We start from the raw sequence: 13833 nt of genomic DNA on the forward strand, positions 1-13833 counted from the left end.
CCGTGCATTTGACTTGCAGAGTCAGATACTCGTTCTTCCAACAAATTAAATCACAATCTAAACTATGAAGGGTCGTTAAGACAACACTTACCGGTGGAACAAAGCACCTGGTGGGCCGCAGGTATGTAATCGGTTAACTCAACTTGTTGGGTAGCCGGCAGAAGTGATATATTTAATTTTAACTGAACGCCGTCACTGCTTGAAGCCCGTCATAACTGGAAGAAGAAGAGCAGCCATCTTCTTATAGTTATTATAATACATATTTTTCAAGCAACATTTCAAACAGAGTTGCAACTTTGTACACTTGTTTCAATTCTTCTTTATTGTGCAGCAGGTGGAATATTTTTCATTCTGGTTGGATTGTCTTTGAAAAATCTGGAAATGTCATCAAAACATCCGGAAATTTTATCAACCAACCTGTTCACACCATGGACTTGAAAGTTGTTCCTGCAGCTGCAGAATGATGATAATCACATCATCCTCATGAACCAGAAGGAGAGTGAGGAGTTATATGAGACATAATACAACATGACTGACATGTGGAGTATTTCAAAAAAAAAGGTGCAAGTACATCCATAAATACACAATTATGCAGATCAGCTACCAAAACAGTGCTTTGCTGTGCTGTGTAGTGGCTGGTTATATGACCCCCGGGCCTGGAACCAGAAATGTATTTTTTCAGAACATTGTCAAATAAACAGCTGTAAAACTAACCATGCTCAGATATTCAGAAATATTATTTGAATACACATAATTTCAACCATTTGTTCTAATAGTGGCACAATTTGACCAAGTAGTGATTAAGAAAATTATTATTTTGCTAACAATCAACATCAAATCCCATGAAGCTTTGAAAGTGCAGACATGGCTGCACATTCTCTTATGTGTAATGCACACAGTCAAGCAACTTTTGTTGTCAATCATGGTCATTTTAATCATGATGTATAGGGCTGAAATCAACAGCCAACTTTTGTTGTCAATCATGGTCATTTTAATCATGATGTATAGGGCTGAAATCAACAGCCAACTTTTGTTTCCCACTGATGTTTCTTATTCATCATCAGCTCCCCAAATGCTGTGGGGTTAACAAAATACATGCTTAAGATTGGGGTAATAGTACACCCATCATTCCAGTGGAGCAGAACACTGGCTGTGAACATGAACAAGTCTGCGCTGACAACAAGTTGTGAACTAAGGATCTGCTCAGCAAACAATGGCAGACTTATGTTAAACATTCAGAGATGCAGTAAAAGTTATGAATGACTACACACGTTGTAAAACCAAGTGTGAGCTACTTCTACCTTGGCTTTAAATAACAAAACAGAGCAACACTTGCATGTTGATGACAGACTTAAAGACAGCTGAAGAACAGAGAAGGCTGATTTCATTAGCTCTATGAGAACAGGCTGTTCAAATCAATGAGAACAGAAAACAAAATCCAGATTGATGATTATGTTTTAAATCACCATGAAAAGCGGCCAACCACGGTTGGTTCTGCAGGGTAGTGAAGTGGTAGTTTATCTTGAAGAACTAGCTATTTATTCAGATTGCTTTCTCTTAATAGTATAATCAGAGAAATGTATTGACAGAAAATTGTCTAGACACATTGGCTTTTTATTTCAAGCAACGAATGATACAGACTTTATATGCCTTCAAAGCATACCTCTCTCCCACCACAGATTTATTTGTGCTGTATGTCAGGATAAATCCCAGTCTGTTTAGTTGTAAATTAAGACCTGGGTCAGTCTGCTGACCACTGATGGTGGTCTGGATCTCCCAGTAAGTACAGTAATCTCTGCTGCTATTCCTGGGTGGCCCCGTAAACATACTTTAAGAAGATATTGGAGGTTTTTATACTCCAGAGAGATAGTATTAATCTTATGAAACTTGATCTCTCTGATTCTCAATAAGATGATATATGTAGTTTGAACTTAATGATTATATGTGAGCAGCATAAAATGAACAATCATCTTTGGAATAATCACTAGGAATTCATATGGCTACAATCTGAAATATGATACTATACAAGAGAGATGAGGCATCAGTAATGGTCCCACCATTTCATCATTAAAAGACACACTGAGGCATTCATAGATACACAGAGAGGGGGGGTGCATCAGAGCACTGTCTTTGTGTGACATCTGCGGTAGTAATTTAAGTCTTCATCTCTCAAACTGTCTTGCCTTACTCCAGATCCCCTCATGCCTTGATATTTTGCTGACTTAACAATTGAAAGACGTATGAACAATGAGAAAATATTGATAGTGTAAACGGAGTTGGTGCGCTGGTGATCTGCGGAACAAGAACACATGGCAATCACACTCCCAACTCCTCTCCAACAAAGTGAAAATGGAATAAAATGTAATGTAAATGTAATTCCCCTTTTTCTGACAGGAAAATATTGTTTATAGTGATATAAAGATTATATCAAGGCACCACTGTGAATTGATTATGCCTCTTCAACTCAAAACCACATCCTGTTTGAAATTCATTAATCCACATACCATGTTTTACAGGATGGGGTTTTAAGTGATTAGTCTTCTCACACATCCTTTTTACAGGAATCCACCTCGATGAAATGAGACTGGAGTAGTTTGTTGACCACATCCCGAGAGACAGACTGCAAAGTTGGCAGTGTTGGGCAAGCTACTTGGAAATTTTAGTGAGCTAAGCTACTAGCTATTCTACATTAAATTAAGCTTCACTACACAGAAGCTACGCCCCAGGGAAATGTAGCAATCTAAGCTACATCAACATGGCTAAAGTAGCTTAGTTACATATACACACACATATTATATACACTGCTCAAAAAAATAAAGGGAACACTTCAACACTTCAAGTCAATCACACTCCTGTGAAATCAAACTGTGCACTTAGGAAGCAACACTGATTGACAATCAATTTCACATGCTGTTGTGCAAATGGAATAGACAACAGGTGGAAATTATAGGAAATTAGCACCCCCAATAAAGGAGTGGTTCTGCAGGTGGTGACCACAGACCACTTCTCAGTTCCTATGCTTCCTGGCTGATGTTTTGAATGCTGGCGGTGCTTTCACACTAGTGGCAGCATGAGACAGAGTCTACAACCCACACAAGTGGCTCAGGTAGTGCAGCTCATCCAGGATGGCACATCAATGCGAGCTGTGGCAAGAAGGTTTGCTGTGGCTGTCAGCGTAGTGTCCAGAGCATGGAGGCGCTACCAGGAGACAGGCCAGTACATCAGGAGACGTGGAGGAGGCCGTAGGAGGGCAACAACCCAGCAGCAGGACCGCTGCCTCCGCCTTTGTGCAAGGAGGAGCAGGAGGAGCACTGCCAGAGCCCTGCAAAATGACCTCCAGCAGGCCACAAATGTTCATGTGTCTGCTCAAACGGTCAGAAACAGACTCCATGAGTGTGGTATGAGGGCCCAACGTCCACAGGTGGGGGTTGTACTTACAGCCAACACCGTGTAGGACGTTTGGCATTTGCCAGAGAACACCAAGATTGGCAAATTTGCCACTGGCGCTCTGTGCTCTTCACAGATGAAACCAGGTTTACACTGAGCACATGTGACAGACGTGACAGTCTGGAGACGCCGTGGAGAACGTTCTGCTGCCTGCAACATCCTCCAGCATGACCGGTTTGGCGGTGGGTCAGTAATGGTGTGGGGTGGCATTTCTTTGGGGGGCCGCACAGCCCTCCATGGGCTCGCCAGAGGTAGCCTGACTGCCATTAGGTACCGAGATGAGATCCTCAGACCCCTTGTGAGACCATATGCTGGTGCGGTTGGCCCTGGGTTCCTCCTAATGCAAGACCTCATGTGGCTGGAGTGTGTCAGAAGTTCCTGCAAGAAGAAGGCATTGATGCTATGGACTGGCCCGCCCGTTCCCCAGACCTGAATCCAATTGAGCACATCTGGGACATCATGTCTCGCTCCATCCACCAACGCCACGTTGCACCACAGACTGTCCAGGAGTTGGCGGATGCTTTAGTCCAGGTCTGGGAGGAGATCCCTCAGAAGACCATCCGCCACCTCATCAGGAGCATGCCCAGTTGTAGGGAGGTCATACAGGCACGTGGAGGCCACACACACTACTGAGCCTCATTTTGACTTGTTTTAAGGACATTACATCAAAGTTGGATCGGCCTGTAGTGTGGTTTTCCACTTTGATTTTGAGTGTGACTCCAAATCCAGACCTCCATGGGTTGATAAATTTGATTTCCATTGATAATTTTAGTGATTTTTGTTGTCAGCACATTCAACTATGTAAAGAAAGGAGTATTTAATGAGATTATTTCATTCATTCAGATCTAGGATGTGTTATTTTAGTGTTCCCTTTATTTTCTTGAGCAGTGTATATTACGCATACACACACACACACACACACAGAATAGGCCTAGTTTATATTGAACTAACTTCATTCCACAGTACCAATAGAAGTAAGACCTTCTCCAAACTGTGTGTGTGTGTGTGTGTGTCAGAGCTAAATCACACAAACTCTCCTACTTACTGCTATATCATTGCAGCTAAATTTCCTCATGCAACAAACAGAGAACCACTGTTTTGTGCTCTGGCAACATTGCAACCTAAACATTAATGGCAATGGGCGAGAACGAGAGAGAGAGATACAAATCTCATCTCATGGAAACAAGTTTGTGCGACTACATATCACAGTTTCCTCCTCACTAGAAGAAGGTGTCCAGGCTGGACCCTGATCCTTCTCACAAGAGGTGTTACAATAACTATCACAATAGAAAGTAAACTCAATCGCGCGTCTTTATGCCCCTGCAGCAAAGTCGCAGACATCAGCCCAGGGATCGGTATGTGATGTCACCGTCACACGGAAGCACTTCTGCCGGCTACACACACAGGTTCATGTGTGGCGGTGGCGTCACGTACTGATCCTTCAGAAATGCTTGGGAAAATTTAGCGTGTGAGGAAGCTAACGCGCTACTCGGTCAATAAAAGAGCTTCGTTACTGAAAAGCTATTTGATTCAGAAAATAGCAACGCTACCACCAAGCTACTGAAAAATTTAATTAGTAACTACTTGTAGCGACGCTACTGTCCAACACTGAAAGTTGGCATTGGGAGGTGTACCATACCACAAAACTCAGTAGGCTTTGAATGTAGGGATCAGACTGTGTCAGGCTGGAGGGTGTGTCCTTTGCGTGTGTGTCTTCAGAGCTGACGTCGTCTGTGTAACACTCCAGACAACCACAGTTTAACCAACAAGTGCCCAGGCAAACACACAGGAGCAATGTAGTCATGGTTAGAACAGCGCCACAGTACGTGTGAGACACAAAGTTAGATGGAGCATGTTTCTCAGAAAGACTGGATTACACAGAGACTGTTATGCCAATTTAAAATTTGAATTCAACACCTCTTCTAGTGTTTGCATGTCATAATTCATAATGATCTAAATACAAAAGGAAGCACATAACAAGGTGAGATTCTAGGGTAAAGAACAAAATGGGGACATCATTTTAATTAATACAACAGTATTCCTTTTATTCCCTCCATAACTTGTGTGTTTGTGAAAAACACTAAATTTTTTAACAGTGCATATCAATAAATGCTTTCTTAACATGGGTGTGCTGCCCTCACAATGTGAATATGGACTATGCCTAGAAAAAAACGAGTCCGTTAACAACAAAATGCATCTGTTTCTGGACTCCACATGGAAGTTCAATAGCATGCTATAGAGCAAACAAAAATAAATGTTATATTTCATACTCTGAAGTAATATTTCCACAATTTATCATACAGTTACAGTACAATGTCTATGAAATATCTGTGAAAAAAGTATACAATCTTTTTTTCAATCATATGAATTATAAAAATAATTGTCTCTACACATATTCAAAATGTCCAGTGGTTTGCATAATAGTTTGATTGGATCAGTGTCTCTGGTCTTCATCACTACAGGCCTGTGAAAAATGAAAGACAAAAACATCAGTCTCCTAGAAACCAAAATCAAGACACATTTAACCGCTAATAAGAATAATAACTGGGGCAATTACTATAAAACAGCCATTTAATATCTGAACATGTCATAGACAAACATGAGGTGGAAAAAGAGGCCTGCACAGTGGAGGTTCCAACGACCATATTTCGCAATAAGTTCTGGGAGAGCAGTGATTGAGGCGACTTAAAGCAGCAAGCTTTGAGTTTGGTTGCCGTGGCAATGCTCTGGCGTCTCTGATAGCCAAGCAGCAGCAGCAGCATGCTCTCAGATCTCTCTCCAGGCTGGCACACTGACACTGGGAACTGTGGGCACCTCCAGAGCCACAAGAAGGAGAACCGCAGACAACCTCAAACCAGACAGACTTTCTCCTTCTCCCATATGTTGACGCTGAGAATTGACGCTGTCTGCTGTGTGTAAACTCAGAACCCAAGTGACTTAATGGAACTGGGCAACAGTGTTCCTGTCTCCACACATGGCCAGCCTCCACCAATCACATTTCAGAGCCACCATGTCCTCCATGTAGCCCGTAACTGTAATTGAATGGACCATAAATGAAGGTGGAGGCTACAACAGTAAGTCGCCCATTGGTAGTTATTTGGATAACATGTTGTGGCTCTACAAATGAGGTAACTGACAGACATTGAGGCTCTATAAACTTAAGGCAGTCGCTTACAATAGCAAAACTGGTTTCTGGTGACCCAAATGATACAGCACATTCTGAGGCGAGTGTCTCTCTGGGCTTTAGACAACAAAGCCTCTAACTGTCTACATTCTCACCTGAAAAGACAGATCTCTTATTGGCATCTCGTGCACCACCTGTGAAAAAATTGAGACAGAAAATGTGTCATGTAGAGCAGCATGATGACACTTCAAAGAATAGTTAGGCATTCTGGGAATCAGCCAGTTAGCTTAGCTTTGTACAAAGACTTGAAACAGTGGAAACAGCTAGCTTATCAGCACTTTTTCTTTCTACAGAAAGAACAATTGAGACATAACGTGTTAATTTGTGAGCTTTAGAGTTGCTGGTAGGTGGATTTTGGAACAAGCCAGTGGTAGGCTAAGCTAACTGTAGCTTCATATTTAAACAGATTGTATTAGAGTGGTATCAATATTGTCAGATAACTTTCATCAAGAAAGATTAAAAGCATAACAGTAAGCTGATTCTACACTAAGTCAATTGCACACTTCATTGTTATGTAACTGAAATTAATTCAAACTGAGTGGAAATAGTTTTTAGGGAATACTATGGGTCACAGAACTCTTATGGGATTCCCATGGGATGGGTGTCACTTTCACTATTCTTCATGGAACTGGAACAGGGAAAAAGTCAACAAGTCAACAGGAGTGGGTAGGATGGGAGTCAAAGATCAGTCTTTATATATAAATATGCAGTGCTAATATTCTAATTTTCTGATTTTAATTTTTATTGGGAAAGGGATAGATTTTTTTACATGGGTTTGGGATGGGACAGAAGTAAAAATCCACTCCAGTGTCACCCTCTAATGTAAAACATTACTTTTTCCCCTCATAATTTTTAGTAGTAGTGTAGTGTATATGCTAAGATGGTCAACATGTCCACTAGGTGCAACATATTATGCTTCTGCAGGAATTGGGATTATCACTGTAATGTAATGACAGAAACTACCTTTAAACACTGTAAATATTGAATCCTATGAGCAATCTTGGCAGGTAATATACTGATTTACTTCCACTGTACAAGACGTCAGTGTTGAATTTGTTAATGTGCTGAGTGGAACAGCCACAGCCATTAGGAATAGAACGCTTAGGAGTGCGAAAAAAGACAGACTTCTTTCATCTCGATTGTGGTTTGTGTGGTTGTCTTATTGTGGAAGTTTATAGAATAATAGAAAATAGCTATGGATTTTTCCCCATTATTTAACTCTCACCATACACTTGGTGCCAGCTCAGACACATCTGCTGTGATACTGGGAAGAGGGTGTCACTGCACTAATGAGGTGAAAGTCATATTCATGTACACACATGCACATACAGGTCATTGGACAGTCTCAAATACCTAGAGAAACAGACATGTCCACACTCGCATTTGAATTGAAAAATCGCATTTGAATTGAAAAATCATAAAATGGCTGGAAAATAAAATGTAAGCAAGTCAAAAAAATTCAAGATATTGTTTTTTCACCTTCCTGCCAGAAAAAATTTAGTAATTTTGTATTGATTTGATTTGGGGTAACTTGGATGTCTCAACAAATAGGCAGAAGATGGTTTCTCAGATTGTTACTTTGTAAGTCGATTGTAAATTTAAAATATTGTAATATAAAAATATCGCTGAAAAGAAATCTGATTAAGGGGGTAAAAATGCTCTCTGAAAACAATTTTGAATGTCTAACCCTGACTAATGCAATCACTCACACATTCAATACACACACACACACACACACACACACACACACACACACAAAAACAGATTTCAGCTAACAGTCCTGTGGGTCCTCTCTCACGCCAGAAAGTGCTTGGTCACATCTTGTGGCTGTTCGGTCTCTTTTTCCTCTGTCAGTCTCTCCCTCCCTGTCTCTGAGCCACCTCTAATTCAAAGTGCGGCTCATATCCTTTCTCAGCACATGCCATTACCATGGCTTAGAGCAGCCCCTCAGGGGCTATTAGGAAAATGTATCCATTTATTTTGCAAGATACACATTTGGAAAAACAACAAACCTCTAGAGGAACTTGTCAGAAGGGTTATATTTCCATGTGACAACCATTTGCCTGCTTGATCTTTTGTTTGACTGGAATTCTTGCATCATAACATAAATGAAAGCTGTTTTTTTTAGTACCAGATGCACTTGATTTTCAGTTTGAGTAGCTTGTACTTACTGTTGTTTCCTGAGAAAACAGTGTTAATTTAGGAACATTTCTGAAATCATGGCATATATCATTTTTGGACTCAATCATATATTAACTGCAGATGTTGGCAGATTTGCCCCAGTAGTGGTGGGATGTAAACATGGCAATGCCAGTAAGTCTACTTGTATTACCACTATATTCCCCAGAGGATGAACCTTTAACAGCATTTATCCGTGGGCATACATATCAACTTTGCAGACCATGTCTCATAATAATCTAATAATTATTATCTTGCCATGAGCACATTCATGCTCCAAGAGGGGGAGCTATGGATTTTAGACATTAGAATATGTTTTTTCTTTTAGTTTCACCAAATGGACAATTGTTACACTTTAATTCCCTCTACTGGTAAGACTAAGACTAGCAAAATTCTCAGTACATATTTGTTATGTCCAAAACTTTTGTACCCCACACAGACTTACAACTACTGGTTCTGCAAAAAATATGTAAATGTTAACATAAATTGATTTTTATTTAGTCCAGCTACAATAAAAATTCATACAAACATCTCAGACCATCAGAAGTTTCATCATATATTCACTTATATTAAGAGAGCATTAATTTGACAGTTTGTTAGTGGACCTCAGTGAATTGGGAACTATTAGCCTCTGACAATCAGACCATATTGCCACATACGTTCATGTGATTTATGTACCAGAACAGGAGGTCTGATCTAATTATGTCATGTTCAAAGCCAGAGTAATACGTTGTACTGTATCCCAGCCAGACCACTACTATGACTAGATTTACGACTTTCAAGTAAGAGCCGTTCATGTCTATCGACTGGATCTTGATAGAGATATATTTCTTCCTTGATGCCAGGAAAGAACATTTTACATGACGTTTCCCCCCATGAAACCCCCCAGGATTTCACCCAACTGTGAGATGTGGACATTTTCATGTGTCAGCCCTTGTGCTCCATCTCAAACTTTTACAAGGAATCCTTGCACATTAATCTCCACTTTTTAATAGATCTGTTGCCATTTTAATGCATTAGTTACTCACTGTGGTAAAGTGACATTACAGTAATGAAATGAACCTCACGTCTTACAAAGAAGAAAACTGTGGGAAGGTAAAAACATTAGAGGGGCAATTTGTGAACTGTGGATTCAACTGAAACTTCCAGCAACTAAACTGAACTGTGAATGTTTTCTCTCTTGGTAAATGGAACCTGAATGAGGAGATAAACAATCAAATGAAGGCTTTAAAAAGAAACAAAAGAGAGAAGAGCAAGGTGGGTCACTCACTCTTATCCTGTTCAGGAGGCTCCAGGATGTCACTGTCTGTGTCACTGGGAATATGCCAAGGCTGTCTGATGGCCTGTAACTGCTGGTAAAACTCATCCTGATATGGAAAAATAACAAAAAACAGAAATGATGGAAGATATTGTTAATTGATACAGTAGATAATGGACTGAAGAAAACAAACAAGGTCAGTTTGGTAATTAATCCATCTGTTTGTCCATCTACATATTCTGTATGTGTTCAAAGTCTTGCAGTGAATGAAAGGAAAACATATGTACAGAAATATGTATTCAATCCAGCTGCGAGATCTCTTCAAGCAGTTTTAGATTTCAAACATCAAATCTAAACTAATTTGTAAATGTCCTCACATTCAAACAGACGCATGTTTCCTTTGTCCTGTTTAAGGCTCTAAAGGTATTACATTAAAAGTGAGAAATGACCTCATGAAAAGGAGCAACAGGTCAAAAAACTGAAATGTATAAATATCCTTTCAAAGATGTCAAAAATTGACACACACACACACACACACACACACACACACACACACACACACACACGACATAGCAGTACTAAAGCTGTTTTTTGAATTATTACTACTTATACTTAGTCCTCAGGACAAAACATTAATAGAAAAATTGTCTCACGCTACCTCTACAAAAGCCTTTTTTGTCTTCTTATTTTTCAGTGGTAAATTGATTGTGCCCAAGTACACAAGTAGTCTAGAAAGTTGTAGTCAAGACAGACAAGAAAACAAGCATATACATCTTTTCATTCTTGTACTGTACATCCAGTATGTAAAAAGGAACCCTCTAAAACAGGCCTCTTTTAGGGACTTTACTCCTTGTACATGGGGCCAGGTGGTCTCAATAAAAGCAGACTGGGTGCACTGGTGTTTCGGATAATCTCACTAGGTGTCAACTAGCATAACTGTCTACAGAGAATACAAAGGGACTGCAAAATTCCTGCCCACCATTAATAAAGCCTTTTAAAAGTCTCATATTTAACAGCTCTGCTGTTAAGTAAATCATGAAAGGAATATTAGAAAGAAATACCATTGAAAGTTCTCCTTTTATGCTAGACTCCTTTTTCCACAATGAAATGACATACTACTGTATGGACCTCCATGACTCTCCACTAAACCCCACACGAAGAGTGTGTGTGTGTGTGTGAGTGTGTGTGTGTGTGTGTGTGTGTGTATACACACGTGTGATATTGTGTGTTCTGGTGCTCTCAGTCATAATCTTTCTGTGTAAAGGCTCTTATGTTCTACAGCCAGCTTTACTTGGGCGTTGAGCCTATTTGACACTTCGCACACAAGCTCACTGTCACCATACTAAAACATTACAATAAGGTTGGAGTCTATAACACAGAGTTTATGACAATTTTACTCTCATGTTTTACACACTGAGTGTGTACTTGATCTGTTTTATTGCTAGATAAATCTTACATGAGAGGACTAGCTAAAATGTGAAATCTGATTTCACACCAGGGCCTTCAAATATACTGTGTCAATTAAAGGAATAAAGGTAGAGGAGATGAATACCACTCTACATGTGTCTCCTCTAAATATGAAGCTACAGCCAGGAGATGGTTATCTTAGCTTAGCATAAGACTGGTATCAGGGAAAACAACTTGCCTGGCTCAAAAAATATATACAAGACCCAAGAAAAAATACACATATAATGTGTTAATTAGTGAGCTTTAGAGGTGCAGGTAAGCTTGTTACCTTCGGACAGATCCAGGCTAGCCGTTTCTCTCTGCTTCCAGTCTTTGTTAAACTAATCGAACCGCATTCTGGCTGTAGCTTTATAGCACATTTCCCATAATTGCTTAAAACTGACAGTTACAGCACTGACACTCACAACATTAACCAAAAATTAAAATTAAACATAAAATTAAGATTTATAGTATTCCTTTTTTGGTTTCTTTGGTATAAATGTAACAAGGCCCTCCTAGTTGCCTCTCTGTCAAAAATAATTGACCTTGTAAAGTCTTTGTGGAGGTTACTGGTATAACTCTCAGTTTTGTGTCTTACCTCAGACAAATAGGCCCGTAGGCTGGCACCAAGGCTGTCTGTAGTGCTTAGTCCAGGAGGGGTGAGCAGCGGTCGGGGATGTGTGGGCTGGCATGTGGGTGTCACAGGGCGGCTCCGTGACCTCCTGAAGGTCACCTCTTTATGAGATCCAGAGTTAAAGTTGGAGCGTGTTAGTAAACTATTTGGTGTCAGGGGCCTGCTAGGCGTTCTGGGAGTTTGAGTCCTGCTCCCAGGGTTGGTGGGAGATTGAGTCCGACTCATGACCAGCGAGGTTGGCTTGGGGCTAAGCAAAGGGAGGCCCACACCACAGGGCTTGCCTGAAAGACTGCCAGATGGAGACTGGGGTCTGGAGACCAGGCTGGGGAGAGGAAGCGTGTCGGGTAGTGTTCTGTGGCGCAGAGGGGTATGCAGCAGAGTACTGTGCGGATTATTGGAGCTCCGAGAGGTCATCTTCCCTACTTCTGCCAGCTTGGCCAGGTCCTTCTCAACCTCTGAAGGGTAAAAAAAAATAAGGGAGATAATCCAAGTCAACATCCAGATAAAGTAGCTGAGGGAGTGAGTTGGTATAGTTTCCTCATTTAAATTCTAGTTTTCCTACATATTTAAATGAGAATGTTTAAACTGTTTTATATCTATACAGCTGTAACACAACAATGCCTGTAACATAAATCCCAGATAACTCTGGTAAAAGAGATTCCAAGAGAAAGTCAGGCTTATTTTATTATGTACTCACTCAGAGGCTGTGCTTTGAGTTAAGTATGCTGCATGTCCTACAAGACTGATGATTCACAAACTTTACTGAGCACTAAAGTGGGCGAGACTGCTTGGTTTAATCCTTCTTCTGGGCAATGATGACAATATTTATAGCCTGTAAATTGTGGTGAATCCAGCTTTCTCTGTCAGAAAAGGTTCCAAGTTGATATACAGCAAGCACACTGGTAAAAACATTTTTCCTGTTCCTGACAAAAAACACATTTGTTTGCCTCACTGGTAGTCTCAAAAACATTTCTGTTTGTAAAAGAAGTAACTCTGCCAACTTCTGCGATCAACACCAGGGTAATTTTTTCCGTGTTTTAGGCTTTTGCTCAAAATCTTGGCAATTGGGATTCAACAAAGCAGCCTGGGAGTTATCATTTGAGAGGGATCATTTCAGGAATGACTCACCGGTGTTGTGTATTTCTGGAAGACTGTATATGTGTGACGTTAAATAAACAACAAAAGGAAGCATGACAAGTATTTCACAAACCTTGACTTCCTTGTTTTTGAGCAAACAGCGCTCTCTTCCTATACAAACAACATTTTTCCATGCTAAAATGTGAAGCATATGCTGCTATTCACTGACAAATATCCATGTAGTCAAAAATGTCTGCAATACTACTCTAAATTCAGCTTTAGGATATTATTTACATGGTTTAAAATCTATTCCAGACCGTTTTGTATACATCCGTTTTGTACCGTTTTGTATCCTTTGGGGAGCTAATACATTTAATTCCCTGACATGCATAATTAGATTGTTGTTTCTGTGCTTAATCAGCTCCGATTGTGTGGAGGTCAATCTTTACAGTCAGATACAATGCAAAGCACATACTGCTTAGTGCCGTACCCCTGTGCTCAATCTGCATGTGTACAGCATGACATTGTGTCTGTGTTGCTTTAACCTTCATACATTCTACACATGTTACTTCTCTAAATAACAAGAAGGAAAACTAAAGATAAAGGTTC

The 13833-nt window shown here is 40.3% G+C and overlaps 1 protein-coding gene and 1 long non-coding RNA gene across 2 annotated transcripts in view; one reads left to right on the forward strand and one right to left on the reverse strand.

Moving 5' to 3' along the window:
• LOC119899783 lies at window positions 1–713 on the forward strand. Its single transcript, XR_005443912.1, has 2 exons — window positions 1–121; window positions 332–713. It is a non-coding gene; the product is annotated as an uncharacterized LOC119899783 (long non-coding RNA).
• A 4765-nt stretch (window positions 714–5478) lies between these two features.
• cunh8orf34 (chromosome unknown C8orf34 homolog) overlaps window positions 5479–13833 on the reverse strand; it is a 58266-nt gene continuing 49911 nt past the window's right edge. Inside the window, exons 12-15 of the mRNA XM_038727635.1 lie at window positions 12112–12602; window positions 10080–10176; window positions 6727–6765; window positions 5479–5911 (exon numbers count right to left, since the gene is read on the reverse strand). Of these exons, the coding sequence (XP_038583563.1) occupies window positions 5904–5911; window positions 6727–6765; window positions 10080–10176; window positions 12112–12602 (635 nt within the window). The 3' untranslated portion in view covers window positions 5479–5903. The remainder of the gene's footprint in view (window positions 5912–6726; window positions 6766–10079; window positions 10177–12111; window positions 12603–13833) is intronic.

Source organism: Micropterus salmoides, unplaced genomic scaffold (genome assembly GCF_014851395.1).
Source record: "Micropterus salmoides isolate LMB-PRFRI ecotype aquatic unplaced genomic scaffold, ASM1485139v1 Ms_hic_scaffold_1, whole genome shotgun sequence".
In the NCBI taxonomy this organism is placed as follows: domain Eukaryota; kingdom Metazoa; phylum Chordata; class Actinopteri; order Centrarchiformes; family Centrarchidae; genus Micropterus; species Micropterus salmoides.